Source organism: Tarenaya hassleriana, unplaced genomic scaffold (genome assembly GCF_000463585.1).
Source record: "Tarenaya hassleriana unplaced genomic scaffold, ASM46358v1 Cleome20, whole genome shotgun sequence".
NCBI classification, from domain to species: domain Eukaryota; kingdom Viridiplantae; phylum Streptophyta; class Magnoliopsida; order Brassicales; family Cleomaceae; genus Tarenaya; species Tarenaya hassleriana.
The window spans coordinates 2,704,065-2,721,082 of NW_010965373.1; the positions used below are offsets into that span (position 1 = coordinate 2,704,065).

General features: G+C 37.9%; 4 protein-coding genes across 8 annotated transcripts in view; 3 read left to right on the forward strand and 1 right to left on the reverse strand.

Moving 5' to 3' along the window:
• The first annotated feature begins 700 nt into the window (after positions 1 to 700).
• Positions 701 to 7,121, forward strand: LOC104813982 (ubiquitin carboxyl-terminal hydrolase 15-like). The gene is made up of 15 exons (XM_010541826.2): positions 701 to 884; positions 2,182 to 2,635; positions 2,810 to 3,257; positions 3,752 to 3,947; positions 4,093 to 4,194; positions 4,268 to 4,419; positions 4,533 to 4,621; positions 4,820 to 4,905; positions 5,000 to 5,162; positions 5,316 to 5,439; positions 5,533 to 5,690; positions 5,780 to 5,864; positions 6,035 to 6,247; positions 6,338 to 6,399; positions 6,499 to 7,121. Exons 2-15 carry the CDS (start codon positions 2,346 to 2,348, stop codon positions 6,995 to 6,997), a joined length of 2,667 nt encoding a protein of 888 aa, XP_010540128.1. The 5' UTR covers positions 701 to 884; positions 2,182 to 2,345; the 3' UTR covers positions 6,998 to 7,121.
• Positions 7,122 to 7,163: 42 nt separating this feature from the next.
• LOC104813983 (heme-binding protein 2) lies at positions 7,164 to 8,126 on the reverse strand. The gene is made up of 2 exons (XM_010541828.2): positions 7,804 to 8,126; positions 7,164 to 7,729 (listed from the first exon to the last, which is right to left on the reverse strand). The coding sequence occupies exons 1-2, from the start codon at positions 8,055 to 8,057 to the stop codon at positions 7,294 to 7,296; spliced, it is 690 nt and encodes a 229-aa protein (XP_010540130.1). The 5' UTR covers positions 8,058 to 8,126; the 3' UTR covers positions 7,164 to 7,293.
• Positions 8,127 to 8,216: 90 nt separating this feature from the next.
• Positions 8,217 to 11,748, forward strand: LOC104813984. 4 transcript variants are annotated; one of them, XR_771841.2, is made up of 5 exons: positions 8,217 to 9,207; positions 9,390 to 9,448; positions 9,531 to 9,599; positions 10,186 to 10,292; positions 11,009 to 11,280. XR_771841.2 is itself a non-coding variant. In XM_019202554.1 (4 exons), the coding sequence occupies exon 4, from the start codon at positions 11,347 to 11,349 to the stop codon at positions 11,617 to 11,619; it is 273 nt and encodes a 90-aa protein (XP_019058099.1). In that variant the 5' UTR covers positions 8,217 to 9,448; positions 9,531 to 9,599; positions 10,186 to 10,292; positions 11,009 to 11,346; the 3' UTR covers positions 11,620 to 11,748. The 4 variants fall into 4 exon arrangements, 1 of the variants encoding a protein (XP_019058099.1); XR_771840.2 differs by having other exon boundaries at positions 8,217 to 8,757; positions 8,909 to 9,448; XR_771842.2 differs by having other exon boundaries at positions 8,217 to 8,757; positions 8,965 to 9,448.
• A 2,881-nt stretch (positions 11,749 to 14,629) lies between these two features.
• LOC104813985 (cytochrome P450 72C1-like) overlaps positions 14,630 to 17,018 on the forward strand; it is a 2,858-nt gene continuing 469 nt past the window's right edge. Inside the window, exons 1-5 of one of the 2 annotated variants that reach the window (XM_010541829.1) lie at positions 14,630 to 14,987; positions 15,086 to 15,303; positions 15,848 to 16,098; positions 16,213 to 16,600; positions 16,690 to 17,018. In XM_010541829.1, the coding sequence (XP_010540131.1) occupies positions 14,708 to 14,987; positions 15,086 to 15,303; positions 15,848 to 16,098; positions 16,213 to 16,600; positions 16,690 to 17,018 (1,466 nt within the window). In that variant the 5' untranslated portion in view covers positions 14,630 to 14,707. The remainder of the gene's footprint in view (positions 14,988 to 15,085; positions 15,304 to 15,847; positions 16,099 to 16,212; positions 16,601 to 16,689) is intronic. The other variant, XM_010541830.1, reaches the window with a different exon arrangement.

Sequence of the window (17,018 nt, forward strand, 5' to 3'; positions counted from 1 at the left end):
AAATATCTTAATCATCGTATTAGTTTGCAATGCATGTAAGAAAGAATCTATGTAATATATATATATATATATATATATTCCTTTTTTGCATAATTGGATTTGTTAGAGATGAATATTACGTTTTTTACTTGTTTTGTTAATAACTTTTCGAATATAAAAATTTTCAAATTTAGAAAGATTGTGATTTTTCTATTTACAAAGGATTTGGTTAGACTTGTATTCTTATTCTTAATTTGATTTTGTATACTTGATTTTTTGTTAAAAAAATATATTATATTTTATCTATATTTGATATTTTATATTAAAATTAAATCAAAATGACCCCTCTTTAATTTAACAATAATATAACGGTATATACGACAGAAATTTGATTTGACGACTAATGTAGTAATATAGTGTGGAACTTGTGTTGAATGTACTAATTCGATACAATTTCCCATATTTATTGAAGATGCATAAAATAAAATATTTTTTGTTGTTTTCAAATTCATTTTACCCTTCCCATACCATATTGGATTTAGGTTTTTAAATATAATTTAAATTTAAATTTAAATTTCAACGGTTTTTTTTTTATCCCAAGGCGAACAATCTTTTACATCATACAATACACCTTCCCGAAATCAAAATATATAATAATATATTATAAAATATTTTACCGCACCCTGAAAGAATAAAAGAGGGAGTGAAAGCAAGAGCACAAACAACACAGGACGAGGGAGGGAGAGAGAGAGAGGCTTCTCGTGTCTTACCCATCGGTGGAACCAAAGAATCTTTTTTCGAGCCACAGGAAAGGCCAATCGAAGAGGCTGAGGATAGGTCGAAAAAAATTAGGGTTTCTTTTCCTCCCGGGGCTCTCTTGGGTTTCCTTCGTCTCGCTTATTGAGGTATGTACCACACGGGAAATTCTTGAAAATCTCGAATTCTTTCATCTGGGCTGTTTTTCAATTTCAGTGAAGTTTTCAAGTTCAAATTTTTCTTGTACTGGTTTCGAGGGTTCCCTCGGATACTGGAGTCCTAGATTTGAGATCAATGTTGGCTTTCATGGAGCTCGGGTTTTATGGTTAGATTGGTTTCCAGTGATTGTTCTGGATTTCCTTTAGAGTAACTTTGAGCGGCTTCGTTGAAAATGTGAATGGTCTGCACTGAGGAAATGCATACTGTTTGAATCGCGAGTGCTTTCAGAGACATGTTCATTGTTGAGGATTCGTTCTGTGCCTCCAGGTGGGTAGATTTGAACTCATCTCCGGTTATTACAAGTCATGATAATCAGCCTGCTGGAGAAACATCGAATCGGGGACGTAGTGGAGTTAGGTCCTTCTCGGATTACATATTTTGTCTCTTGGGTGTGTTTGATTGGAGAGATTAGGTCTCATTCCTTATCGATGTGGCTACACAGGCATCTTGAGATTATACCGGGTATATAGCTGCAGATGGGTATCAGAAGAAAAGTGTGTATTTTCCAACGTGAACTTGCTGAATCGATTAAGTGTCAATTCGTGTTATTGATGCTTCTCTTAAAATGGAGATGCTAACAAGATAAGATTGATTGACAAAGCTATAGGAGATGGATTTCTGTCAAAGACTTTGCTTTTTAGGCTTTTTAGTATCGGGGAAGGTTAGATTCCTTCTTTTTGGTGGATGTTTCAAAGTTTGACCGCATATAAGGTTTCTTTACATCCCTCGTTGTTACTTAATAGGCAGTCGTTTCTATGAATTCTAAATCTGCTGAACTAGATTCCAGTTTTTATTGATAATGATTGTATTATGTTCTGATAAATCTGAGAGATTTTGTGTCAGTTGAACTAAGCGGCACATGAAAATGGGGAAACATTGTGTCTTTGCGAGTATGAAAATGGAAAAAGAACTAGATCTTGGGGATGCTTGACAGTTCACACCTCTGGTCATATAACAAATCCTAGCTGCTTCCTGCTATATTCACATATTTATCTTGTGCTAGTTGAATTGAACACTTCCAATTCCATCAGACTGCAGTGGATCATTCTTTTATCAGTTAATCTCTGAAGTAATGGTTTGATCATTTTTTTTGTCTTGAAGCTGCTATGTGAAATTCTTCGGAGTATTCTTAGGATTTGTTTAACAAAGTTCCAGTTTAAGAACAGTCTATTATCTAATTTTCTACTCTACACTCAGAACTTATCTCTGTTGATATTTCAATTGCAGTGTTATTCATCTTGCAAGTAATCAAGTGGCCTGACGACCTGTACCTGAACTTTTGCTGCAATATTTTTAAGATTTACGACTAGCTGAGCTTCTGTAACAGACTCTCTCGGGCTGTGAACAGTGAACTCTAGCTGTGATTGGGTAATGAGTATGTGGCTGTTATCATGCTCGAACCAAGGGAAGCTGATATACCCACATTGTTCCTGGTCTTGGTTGTACTTCCTGTGGTAGCTTATGTCTTATTAGGAAAATGGGGTGAGGCTTCAGAGAGAAGGGAGAGGGTGAACTTGCTTGCTCAAATGGCAGCTAAGGAAGCTCTAAAATCTGAGAGCTTAGCTGTTCCAAGTGATGTCCCAGTTGGTTTTCCTTCCAAGAATAATGGGTTACATGTGTGTGCTAGTTGCTCTAGTCCAGCGAAAACACGCTGCTCCAGATGCAAGTCTGTTAAATATTGGTACTTTTCTTGCTTTTCAATACAAAAATTTCTTGTTATTTCTTTTTTCGGTTCGCCTCTTCTTTGCATCTAAATAATATTGACGGCCTTGCAGTTATATGATTTCGACGAGTTATGGCCAACGATGAAGTGTACTGTATGACTTAACGCTTCTTGGTTTTTGACTGTCTATAGCTCTGGGAAGTGCCAAATATTTCATTGGAGGCAAGCTCATAAGGATGAATGCGTCCCGGTTGAAACCAGCTCTACCTCATCCGAGAAGATTGTTCCTGAGGAAGATTCTGTTTTGCATGACTATGGCATGGATTATTCTTCATATATTTATAACGTTAAGCAGGCTGCTAGGGGGAAGACAGCTTTGGATAAAGCAATACATCCTCCTAAAAATACCGTAGAAATCTCTAGCTGGGATGAATCCAGAGGTGGTAATGGCTCCCAAGTCATCATGCAAGAGAAAAGAAGTGCAGAAAAGTGTAATTCTTGCAAGTCCAACCGAGGATCATCTAGAAGAGAAAATGGTTCTGTGTTTGATTCCTCTGAAGAAGCTTCTCAGGAAGGGACATCCTGTTTGGGTTGTGGTGACAACAATAACACGTTGAAGGAGGTTCACAATAAGCATAAGGCAAGTTGTCCTTAAACATTATACTTTGCATAAAAATGCAGACCATGAAGTATGACCTTGAAGTTTCATACATTTGCAAACTAAATCTAAACCTTTTGAGCCGTCCAAAAGTATGGTCCCATGTTTTTGTTAAAGAAGAAGTCCTAAAACTCTTAGACGGTAGCGCTTTAGCTGTGCGACCAACTATTCTATTAATATGTTACAATCATCAAATTTTGAATCCATTCTCCCCTGGAAAAAACAAAGATTCTTGAGCTGATTTGCCTGGTTAAAGATGGTCTAGGTCATGCCGGTCTGTCTTTGTTCCAGCTTTATCAAATTTCTGGTGTGGAAACCAAGTGCTTGGTTCTTTATCATATTTCTGGTGTGTAAACCCAGTGTTTGATTCTTTGTCAAATTGTCATTTAATTGGATACATCATAAAGACATGCTTTGGTTTTCGAAGTCGTAAAATTTCTCTTGGAATTTTAGCCTAGTACGAATTTTGCCTGCAGATGAGAAACAACAGCTCCTCTCGGGTGGAAGAAAATTCAATAAGTCATGATCCCAGCAGCTCTTGTATGAGAATGAATGAACAGCCTTCTGCAAGAAGGAGTGTGCCAGAGAATTTCAAGCAGCACAATTCTGATAAGAACAGTGTGGAGGCAAGAATCTCTTTTGGGTATTCAAGCGAACAATGCAGTGCACAAGGTGGGTATAAAAGAACCAAACTCTTCTCTGCTGCCACCTGCCAATCATATGACCATAATGTTCTAAACAAATGAAATTTATTCTGTTGGAGACAATGATATTTTGATACTTTTGAAATTTTTAATACATGTGTTGCATTTAGTAGGGGCCCGAATTGCTAAATCGCCCAAATCAGGTGTAAAAAAATCTGGCGGAGAACATCCTTGTACAGAGGCAAGCATGAAGGGACCAGTGACTGAGGAATCAAGTAAGCTAGTCGAAGAATCTACCTTCAACATAAGAGTTATTTTTCGGTGTCTCATGTTTTATTTGTTATTCAGAGATTAGTAAAGCTAAGCATATTGGTGCTGCTGAAGAAAGCAACGGTATCTCAACCATGGATATTATGAAGATGATGGGTTTAAGAAAGTCTATGAAGCTTACTAGACATGGTGCTTCTGAACAGTGCGATGATAGACACAAGAAATTGAAAGTTCGTTCCCCAGTGCTTTCCGTTATCTCTTTGTGTTATTTTGTGGACTGCAAATTATTTTTTCATCATTTTTTCTCTAATATTTATCAGCGATTTCTCTTAACACTTTTCAGATGTTGTTTCCCTACGAGGAATTTGTGAAATTCTTTCAGTCTGATGTGTTTGACCTGTCGCCTAGGGGCCTTCTAAATTGTGGAAACAGGTACCAGGTCATTTCTTCTGTTCACTTAGTTATATGCAAGTTTAAGGATTGCTTCTTGATAGGAAAATTAAGTTTTTTAGAGTGATGGATGAAAAAGACACTCATCCAGTAAAAAGAAGCATCACAGTCGGTGTGTGTGTATGTATATATATCTATGTGTGTTCTTCTCTTACTACTGAGTACATCTTTCTTCTTCAGCTGCTATGCGAATGTCGTCTTGCAATCCTTAATGTGTACGAAGCCACTTGTTGTCTTTCTGCTTCGGCGATCACATTCGAGAACATGTACTGCTTCTAACACTTCTTATACCAAAAGGTTGCTCTTTATCTGATAACCTGTGTGGATTTCTAGCTTATTTGATGTTATTATCTGCTATAGGTTGTCGGAAAGATTGGTGTCTTATGTGTGAACTTGAGCAACACATAATGATGCTAAGAGAAATTGGCGGCCCGCTTTCTGCTAGCAGAATTCTCTCTCATTTGCGGAGCATAAATTGCCAGATTGGTGATGGAAGTCAGGAAGATGCTCATGAGTTTTTAAGGTTTCCATTATTCGTAAACTGTATTTCTGCTTAAATCTTGATTCGGTTTCAGTATGCAATTTTTCTTTTTTGTTGTTCCATTCCATTGCATTCTGCAATGAGCTTGATGCTTCTTAGGAAAATTACATGAAACAAAATATGGCTCGAATGCAGGCTTTTGGTTGCTTCTATGCAATCCATATGTCTGGAGAGTCTTGGGGGTGAGAATAAAGTGGACCCGAGATTGCAGGAAACAACTTTTGTTCAGCATACTTTCGGTGGACGGCTCTGTTCAAAGGTGTCTACTTTGGGAATCCTTCTGGAAATATCATTTCATCATGTCATTATATTTTACGTTTTCCTGATGTCTGCTCCATTATTCTCTATATAGGTCAAATGCTTGAGATGCCATCACGAGTCGGAGAGATATGAGAATATAATGGATCTCACGTTAGAGATATATGGTTGGGTCGAGTCTCTTCAAGATGCATTGACTCAGTTCACTACACCCGAAGATCTGGATGGAGAAAATAAGTATCGATGCAGCAGGTTAGTATGATTAGGCGTGTTATCTGCTTTATCTTGACTCTTTTGTTCTGGTCTCTGGGAATTGTTGTGTGACAAATTCTCTATAAAAGGTGTGCTGAATATGTTCGAGCAAGGAAACAATTGAGCATACATGAAGCACCGAATATTCTCACGATTGTTCTGAAGAGATTCCAGGTATCATCCTGTTGCCGATTCTGAAGACGGGGTCTGGAACTTGTTGCATGTGTTTTTAATCTCTTACGAGACGTATAAAAAATTCGTGTTAGGATTCTTATTTTCACCAGCATTAGATTTGTTGCTGCCATTTTTCAATCTCGAGTTTGTGTTTTGCTCTTCGAGTTCAGGAAGGAAGATACGGGAAAATAAACAAGTGTATAACCTTTCCCGAAATGCTGGATATGATTCCGTTCATGACTGGAACCGGAGACGTTCCTCCACTCTATGTGCTTTACGCTGTTGTAGTTCACTTGGACACCCTGAATGCGTCTTTTTCGGGGCATTACATATCGTATGTCAAAGATTTACGAGGCAGCTGGTTCAGAATAGATGATTCCGAGGTGAGTTACACATGGTGATTGCTTTAGGGTTATCAATTCTCTGAACTTCCGACATTTTCGAACATTTTGAGACACTTCTCGATTTTGCAGATTCATCGGGTGCCGATGAGCCAGGTGATGTCGGAAGGAGCATATATGTTGTTCTACATGAGGTATACATTGTTCATGAGCTCTATTCCAACTTCCAAGCTTTTAATGGTTTTCCCAATCGGGTTTGTATGGATTTATTGTTCTTGCACTGTAAACCTCAGATCACATCCTCGTCCCCAGAGAACAGAACACAACTGGAAAACTCAGTTCAGACATCACGAATCCAGGAATCAGACCCGAGAAGAGAGGAAGCTGACCAACCAGTTCAGACCGAAACCAGGCCAATGGGATTTCTCGGATGCCACTTCAAGCGACTGGTCTCTCTTCACGAGCTCAGACGAAGCTTCATTCACCACAGAATCCACACGAGATTCCTTCAGCACCATAGATTACGTGGATGCGGCCTGCAACCCGGACTCGCCCTTCTCCATCTTCAACAACCTTTACCCCGTAGAATCGTCGCCACACAACACTGTCGCCTGCCGAATGTTCTCAGGTACCAAACCCGAAACCCACTATTTCATCGAGGGGAATAGTTACAGCGACACTGTCGTAGTAGATGCATCTGAAGATTATTACGGTAGCAGCATGTATGTAGATTATGGGACTAATCCAGGATATGAATGTCTGGATCTGGATCGAACTTACAGTTATCGATGACATTCGTAGTTTGTCATGGACGGGTTCTGTCGAACCCGTGATTGAAATGTTGTAGATTTTAGGGAACCTTAACTCGGGCGCCCGAAAGTTTTTGTCTTTTGAGTAAAGCTCTATGTTTTCGGTATCCATTGCTTGTTCTTCACGGCACGTGAAAAACTCAATTCGATAGAGATAACGAGTTGTATTCTGAGTGACTCAGTAAATCTCGGTGCGTAGTTTACAAACATGAACACCATTTTATTCACTACCAAAGGCTTAAAGCCCTTTAACATCTCTCCCCATCATTCTCCATTTTTTCAAGCTTCATCTTCCATCTCAAAGGGTAACCATATCTCGTTAACCCGGCCCGAGAACTCGAAAGGCGAGTTGTACTGAGCCACGGTGTAGGCCGAACCCGAGCTTGCTGTTTCATCTGCTTTACTCTTCTCGATTGCCTTGCCCCACACGGTACCTTCCAAGCTAGCCTGCAGTTTCGCGGCTTCTTCCCCGACGCTATAGTCCGAGACAAAGCCGCTGAACTGCCTCACTGCAACATAGGTCGGGTCCCATGTCTGGACATGGAGGTTGTCGGCTGGTGCGGGGTCAGGTTGGTTCAGCTTCGGGACGTAGAATGAGACCGTGAACGAGGATTCACAGAAGGGACCGTCGCTTGGTGAGACTTGGCTTATCACTGGAGCTGTCATCTCTATCTTCTGGTGATACTTGTTCTTCCCTTGTATGTAATCAAACAATCTGCTCAAAATATCAAATTGTCAGAAAACCATACAGATTTTGATGATGATGATGATGATGATGGATGTACGTACTGTAGAAAACCGGTTCGTGTGGCATCGACGAGAGAGATGTCCTGAATGGGTTCGGTAGAAATCCAAACGGTTCGGTTGTACCGGCGGATCTCGTACCCATTTCCGTCGTGAACCGACTCGTAGCTGGGGCACTCGATCCGGCTACACGTGGGCGGGAACTTCCCGACCGGGTCGGGTCCAGGTCCAAGCCACGACCCGCCCGAGAGAAGGCTGAGGAGGAAGGAGAGCTTGAAGATGCTCAGACCTGTTTCCATGGCGGATTCTGGTTCAGAGACTGCGCAAATCGTTTGCTTGGTTTATAAGGAGGGGACGAAGACATGACCCGTACACATGGTGATGTGTGTGTGGTTGATCTTTGGATAGGCTTCGAGCGTTTTTTTAACCCTGTTTTTTCCATTATTTACGAAATTGTCCTTCCTGAACAGATCCCTAAACCTAAACAGTAAACACGGAGACCGACAGAAAACTCGCACGGATTGCATTGTCTTTTGGTTTGGAAAACGGCGACACTGAAGTTGTCGTTGTTCTACGGAACTGAAGCTATTAGATTTCCGATCCCAACAGAAATGATCTTGTCTTTTTTTTTAGTTAAATTTCCGATCCAGCAATTTGTTTTCTTTCAATGGAAGACACTGCGATTCAAAGCATTTATCTTCCATGCTTCTTCTTAGAGCTCGAGAGGCATGACGATTCCTGCAAAAGGAGACACAGGATCGTTTCATTGCTTCCTTGTCCAGTCTGGGTCATATCAAAGATGTTTACTTGCCGAAAAATCTGGGGAAGTTTTACGTCGTGTGTCGCCGTCCAAATGCCCATCTCGTGTTCGATGAAATGGCTGAAGGGAAATTGGTTTCGTGGACGAGTATGGTATCTGCCTATCTGTGTGTATTGCATGATGGCAATTTAAGGGATGGGCTAAGGATGTTCTCTTCATTTCGTCATCCATGGTTTGAGGTAGGTATGGGCAGAGGCTGAAATATTAGTTTGAAGCGTGTAATTTCTGTGATGGTTCGGTGGTTGGCTTGTATTCTGAATCTGAGGATACTACTACATTTGTATGAAGAAACGGGTTATATTGTTAACGTTTTAGTCCATTTTTATGAAGGAATGACTTTGAGCTTATTGTCTGATATGATGAATCTTGGCATGCTACACCAATAGCCCTGTTCGAGCTTGCGCCCTGTTCTATTCTTCCTTGGATAATCACGAGCATTTTAGAAGGTGAATCTAGCTTTAGCCCTGGGAATGGTCTTGCTGAAGTGTATGGAAACATCAGGGAAGACAACGACTTTGAGAGATGTCTTTTAGAGGAATGAAAAAGCCAAATGCGTTCACATGGGCTTCAACGATAGCAGGTTTCGGAGAATCTTGATTGTTTGTGGAAGCTCTTGCATCTATTTCGAGGTATGCTCCTTCCCGCCAAACCTGTGAAACAATGAGAATTCACAATGGTTGGAGTTATTATTGTTGATTTTTGAAGAAGAGATATGCTACACCTTTTCTTCTATAATCATTTTTCCACTATAAATCTTGTCTGCGTGTCTACTGTCTGGTCTCTTCACATCACTTTTGAGAATATTTGCCAGAAGGTTCAACAAGATGGGGTTCATACATAGTCAGTTGCTGCATAGTTGCAAGCCTGGAGGTATTTCCACTCTTTGTTAGTTTGCTAAAACCTTGAAATCATGCTCAAAAGTCTTCCATATTTGCATTTCTTAATCTTGCAGTTCAGCTGACTCAATTCTGGGATCCATGTGCGTGAGTTTAGTTAGAGGCAGTAAAACTCGAAGCAGCTGGTAATTGATCATTACTTTTAAGAAAATTTATGCTGCATAATGCTATGTACTCTTTGAAATTTGAGGATTTAATATGAAACTTCTAAGTTTTTGTCTGATGCATTTAGAGCCCAAGTCCAAAAGCATGTATTATGTGTTATTCATGCTACCAAGGACAAGAAACTGATAAAAGGGACCGGGATGCATATAACACAAAGGCTTTGAATTTCGCGGGCAGAGTTTCATCTGCATTTGAGCTTGATTTGATATGTGATGCGTTGCATATTTTAATTTACACACATTAACCATCATTCGCTCGCTTGTATTGCACAATTCAATAGGGGATCATATGATGAAATTGTTTGGCTGATAATTTGCCAGACTACTGCCCAGCTATCTGCTGCTGGTGGTTATTTGGCTAGACATGATGTCTGCCTTACTCATCTGAATCTTTGTTTTCTACCATATAAGATTATATTTTCAGCATTTTATGTTTTGTGAAAGTCATCCAAGCAATAGGCTTTTATTTTATTATTCATGTAAAATCTTGTTTTATGTTAAAAATTAGTTGACTTGAGTAATTGATGTATATTTCTTTTGGGTGCAGAGATGCTTTAAAATATTGTTTTGGGGTTTCTTGCTCTCTGAATTTTTCAACTTTCTGGAAGCCAAAAGAAGAAAGTTCAAAGCATAGAGGTGGCGACGATAAATCCGGTAAACATGACTTTGACATATGTACATTGTCGTTCATGGCCTGCAAATCTTAGCTGCCCCTGATATTTAATTACCCAATAGTAGAATATTGGAATATTTTGAGTCTTTCTCTGTCAAGAAACTTGAAAATGCATCATTTGCTGCTGAGTTGCTTAGGTGAATATATGTTGTCAATGACAAATTTTGTTGTACGGCAATGTGCTTGTATGCAATGGGTTATCTGTGAATCAGTCTAAACTAAAGATACATATCTTGAGGAAGCCATAATGCTTTTAAAATAAAGTTTACTTGTACGAATGTCCTTTAGATGTGTTTTCTTGATATTGTAAATCTTCAAACCCGTATAGCGTATGGATAATCTTTCTTAACCTTATCCTTGTTCTGTCTGAGCTATTGTAGATTAATCTCTGATGTCTGAGGATATGTATGTGAAACAAAATCATTCTTTGAAATAATTGAACTGGGTGTTATGTATCTGACTCGTGTCTTGTCTGGACGAAAGTTGAACGGAAGTGGAACTCACCATATTTTCATTGCTAGTAAAATCATGAACCAAGGCTCAGAGTTAAATCTAATGTTCATATCAGCTTTCCTGTGTCTAGACTGTTAATTCCTTTATGAACGCCATTAGTGGCCTGGAAACATCTTAGATAATGTTACTTATTGCATCATTCCTGCCGTGTGCTTAAACTTGTTGGAAATCTGTATGGTTGTAGGAAAGGGAAAGGAAAGAGACAAATGCTTGGAGTTGGTCATGCCCACCACCACCTTTATCCGTTGAAAAATCTTCTCCACCTCACTCTTTTTGACCCAGAAAACAAAAATGTGTTCTTTATCCTTAATTTCCTGTTTGTGAGGCTCTCCGACAAGAAGATGCGCAACAAAAAGACACGCACAGGCAGTTTTCACCCACATTATATTCTCCCTTTATATCCCCAAATCTCTCTTATATCTGGGGCCAAGGGATATACAAATGGTCACTTTTGAATATGAGACTTCATTTTCCAATTAAAAGATTCCGCTTTTATTGCAACATCATGAGCTTCCGAGACAAATGGATGCTTACACGGCTATTGTCATTATCCTCTGTGCTTCTGTTATGGTCATCAATGTTGTATCGTGTTGCTTCACTTGCTTCTCCATTCTTTTCAGCTCCATTGCAGAAAGAAATCAGAACCCAAGTGACCTGAGGAGGAAACTTTTGGACCCGAAAAAAGATTTCGTGGACGAGAAGGTAATTACTGACACGAGCAAAGAAGGGTTGGTCTCGACCGCCATTGATGGTGCTTGTGGTGAGGATTGCGGCCATGAGATTTGTGCGTGTTGATCTTTTTTTTTCTGGGTTTGGTTTTCATGTAACGATACTTTGAGGCCCTTTGAACTGAACAACTTCCTTGCTATAATTCTCGGATTTTTTTTGTCCCTTTTGGGATTCTTACTGAGATGTTTTCTTGTATCCGTTTCTTGAGATATTTACTGCAATATATATATATATATATATATATATAATGGTAGTTTTGACTTTGGGAATTCATCTATGTATAAATGAACTCAAATGTGGAGATCACCGAGTTATATTATGCATTATTACCGTTTTTACTGAGATTCACAACGACGACACGACAAGCTCCGAATCCGCCGCCTTCCTACCTACGTTTGTCGGAAAAGGCAGAGAGATTTTGGCGGCGGTGGAGGAAGAGGTGGTGGGTCCCTGGACACGGCGACCGTAGTTGCTGCAGCGACCATGATTCCGGTGGATGTTTGCGGCGGCGGCGGCGGATTCAAATATGGTTGAGCTATGCATGTGTTTTGTGTCTTAATGCATGTTTGAATGTGTTTTGTGTCTTAATGCATGTTTGATTACAAAATATGTGGATTTGGATTACGGCGCATGGATTGGGAGGCTTTGCGTTGCGGTGTCCAGTGTCCGACCGAAGGGTTGTAAGATAGGGATTCCCATCGTAATAAAAAAAAATAAAAAATCAAAAAATAAAATAAAAAATAAATATGGAGACTTGGATTACGTGTTCAATTTTCAAAGTGAATTAATTTTACAGAGTTGATAATAGAAGTCGATAACGAAAATAGACGGTGACGAAATATGTTATATTTTAACGTCGTTAACTTTTTGTGTAGAAAATTATCTAGACGCCGTTAAAAAGCGGACGGTGGCTGGCGAGTATTGTTTGGTTTTTTTTTTTTCACATCTTGGGTAAGATCTAACATCATATTTTATAATCTGAAAATATTTCCCACGGAAAACATTGGTTTACTAAAAAAACATATCCTACAAAAATATAATAATGTTGGTCGGTGTGACGTCACTTGGCACACATTGGTTGAATTGAAATGAATATGATCATATTTGTTTTCTTCATAACCATAACCACACGACCTTAACCCCACTATTTCCTTCATATTCTATGATGAATTTTGGATTTTCTGGTTATAAAATGTTCTATTGTACTAATTTCCAGACTTAAGATTATCAAATCCAGTAAAATATTGGCAACTTACATAAATATAAAAATGTAAAATCCATACATTCTTCATTTTATATGTATTACTCCCTCCATTTCTAAATACATGTCGTTTTAGAAATTTTTTTTTTAACTAAATACATGTCCTTTTACATTTTCTAGGCAATATTTTAGTGAAGTTTTTAATTTTATCTTTATTTAAAAACATCTCATTTCAATAGATGATTAATAAAAATATGATTTAATAAGAATATATATGATTTTTTTTAATTTTTTTTAAATGTTATAAAATCTAAAACGATAAATATTTTGAAACCGGAGGAGTATATTATTTCTAATCGGAGAATACATCGAGTTTATGTATTTTGAAAACGATAAATATTTTATTGTATTAAAAGTTTTATTAAAATAAAATTATATATATATATATATATTAATTTTAAAAATTAAGAATTTGGTATTTTTCGAGTATATATATATAATGGTTTCAAATTAATCAATTTCATCACGAGTTTTCTCTCACCCTTATATCATTATCACACGTATTATTTTTTTTTTTTGTAACGAACGGAACAACCACAATCATTCGGGTGCAGAGTAAACCCACCAATCTCACGCAATAGCCTGCAAACCACGTGAAGAGACAAGTAATTATTTCTTACTAATTAAGCTTATCCGTCTAATTACTAAATAATTATAATGTCACTGTGATTGATGAGGTTTTGTGATCTACGTCCAAACAGTCAATAAATAATAATAATTAGCAAACCGCACATAATGGCATTTTTTTTTTAAGTATATTTGAATTAAATTATATATTAGATATTATATGATTGGGACAATATATCTCGTGTCACATGCCAATTTTTTCTTTTCTTTTTTTCGCAAGAGAGTTGACATCCGTTATTCGCGCTAATAATTTTGTTGAACGACGACCCCTTGGTGCACATTTCTTATAAAAATTCAACAATGCCTATAAATTACCAAATATAATTTTCTTTTATACCAAAACAACGTCATATATTAACTATAATAGTTATGGCTCTTTTAATGATCAATTCTCTTTTAATATTTGTATATTGAATCAATTATATATAGGAATTAAACGTTGCTATATATAAATTTGAACAAATTCTAGTACTTGTATTTATATATGAGGTATCACTATATATATATATATATATATATATATATATATATTACTATTATGTTGTATTACTAACTACATTCAATTTAAGCAAACAAAAAGTATTAAGTCGAAAAAGTTTTTATTATTAAATAGAAATTTTGTAAAAGATATTAATGAAATTGATCTATTACAAAAGAAAAAAAATACTTTGATTACAAACTAATATATATTTATAATATATTCTGATAACATATAAAAGATCTGTATACGCATTTCTCATTTTCTTTGCTCAATGTGGTTATTGGAGATCTCCACTAATTGAATTTAATTGATCGAAAAAAAAAACAGAGCCAAACATATAAAAATTGATTTTTAAAAAAAGAAAAAATGATAAAATTATATTATTTAAACAAATGAAGAAACTTGAAAAAAAAAGAGCAGAAAAGAAAAGAAAAAAACGAAGTCAACCATTAAACTCAGGCAATAAAGCCACATTCAGATGTACGCATATAAAGGAACACGAAATTAATTGTGAAAATACATAATTAAATTAGTATTGTAAATTCTAGTCAGTCCAAATACAACGATTTTCTACAATATATTATTCACAACTTTGTCGTATTTTATTTATACTTTCACCCACCTCCCCGTTGTCATACACGCCACACACACATATATATATATATATATATATATATATATATATATATCAACATACACACATATTTATACAGAAGATAGCAAACGCTTCCTGTCAGAATCCAGAGAAACCCAGAAACATAAGAGAGAGAAACTCGATCAAGGAAATGGATGGGATGACGAACAAGATATCGATCGGTGCATTGGTTTTGGCGGGACTGTGGGTTTTGGTGTGGAGATCTTTGAATTGGGTCTGGTTGGGGCCGAAGAAGCTGGAGAAGTACTTGAGGCAACAAGGATTCTCCGGCAATTCATACAGAATTTTGGTCGGAGATATGAAGGAGAGCAACGACATGGACCGGTCTGCTCAATCCCACCCTCTTCCTCTCGGGGCCGATATTCTTCCCCGGATGATGCCTTTCATCCACCGGACCGTCAAAAAATACGGTATACGTATTGCGTATATTATGTTATGTATATGATATAGTATAGAACTCGAATGCATGTATACGTTAATTTTTGTGGTGGAATATATGTATGTATAGGGAAGAGGTGCTTCACATGGTACGGACCGTACCCGAACGTGATAGTGACGGAGCCGGAGACGGTACGAGAGATTCTGAGCAGACACGAAGTGTTTCCGAAACCGAAGATAGGATCTCACAATCATGTCTTTGTCAGTGGTCTTCTCGATCATGAAGGCCATCTTTGGTCCAAACACCGCTCTATTCTCAACCCTTCTTTCCGTACCGACAACCTGAAGGTTCTCCCCCCTCTCTCTCTATATATATATATGTATGTATGTATGTATGTATGTATGTATGTATGAAACTACGTAAAATACGCACATTTTGACTCTCTCATATATAAATTACGACTTTTTATAAAGTCATATAATCCAAAGATGTTCATGGGCTTGGGACTTGAATTGAAGCGAGTGGAGACAATTTTGGTCGGATTTCTTTGACTAAAAGAATCAATGTAACGCTTTCACCAGCTTTTCTTTAGGGACTTTGCTTGAATTTCTGTTGAATTTTCAGGGTCAATTATTTTCTAATTTGGAAAAATGTTGTACCGGCCGGATTTTAAATTATTTTGATTTAATTTTTTTTGTTAAAAAAATACTCAATCGTTTTTTTATCCATCTTGTATTTCATAAACTTAGATACAGAATCTTTGATGACAAATAAATTTGTCTAATCATTGATATGGAACGACCACATTGATTTGAATAAAATGTATAATGGTGTTTTTCTCCAAATAAATAATAAATTCCACTTGGAAAAAAAAATACAAAAAATGGACAGAACATACTTCCAGCTTTCGACTTGAGCTGCAAGGAGATGCTGCAACAATGGGAGACATTAGCCGAAGGAACAAGAGGTTCATCAATGGAGATTGATTCATGGCCTTACTGTCTCGAGGTTTCCAAACACATGCTTGCTCGAGCTGCCTTTGGGGATCGCTACAAAGACGGGATCAAGATCTTCGAAATCCAACAAGAACAGATCGATCTCGGCCTCCGAGCTATACGTTCCGTATACATTCCTGGATCCAGGTAAAGTTTTCAATGATCAAACTTTTCACGGGAATATATGAGCATGATGGATCTATCTATATATATAATGTGTGCATGTGTGTGTGTGTGTGAATTCATTTCATTTTGGCGCAGGTTTTTACCGACAAAGTTCAACAAGAGATTGAGAGGAACAGAAAGGGAAATGAGGGCAATGTTCAAAGCTATGATTGAGGCAAAAGAGAAGGAGATAAACCGAGGAGAAGACGTTAAAAGTACCGACCTTTTGAGCTCGATGTTGGCTTCGAATGCTAAGATGATCAAAGAGCAAGGACCGGAATCTGGACTGACAATCGAGGATATGATCGATGATTGCAAGGCGTTCTACCTGGCCGGACAGAATGTAACATCGTCCTTGCTTGTCTGGTCATTGGTTTCTCTCGGCCAACATCAGGACTGGCAAGAAAAAGCAAGAGACGAGGTTTTCCGAGTGCTCAATACGAATGATGATCCAGATTTTGATGGGCTAAGCCATCTGAAAATCGTAAGTTTCATATATAAACCAATCAAATTTCATGAGAATGTACGTATACTTTTCTTGGAACTAGAACTAACCCGATATTGCATCATCAGATAACGATGATCCTCTACGAAGTTCTGAGACTGTACTCACCAGCCTACTTCACATGTCGGATAACCGAACAAGAACTGAAGCTGGAGAGATTCAGCCTGCCTGCGGGAGTTGTACTTACGTTGCCGATGCTCATGATCCATCACGATCCCGATCTTTGGGGAAACGACGTGAAAGAGTTCAAGCCCGAGAGATTCTCCAACGGAGTGGCGACGACAACAAAGGGAAGACTTTCCTTCTTGCCCTTCAGCTCAGGCCCTCGTACATGTATCGGACAAAGCTTTTCCATGTTAGAAGCCAAGCTGTTCTTGGCTAGGGTTCTTCAGCGGTT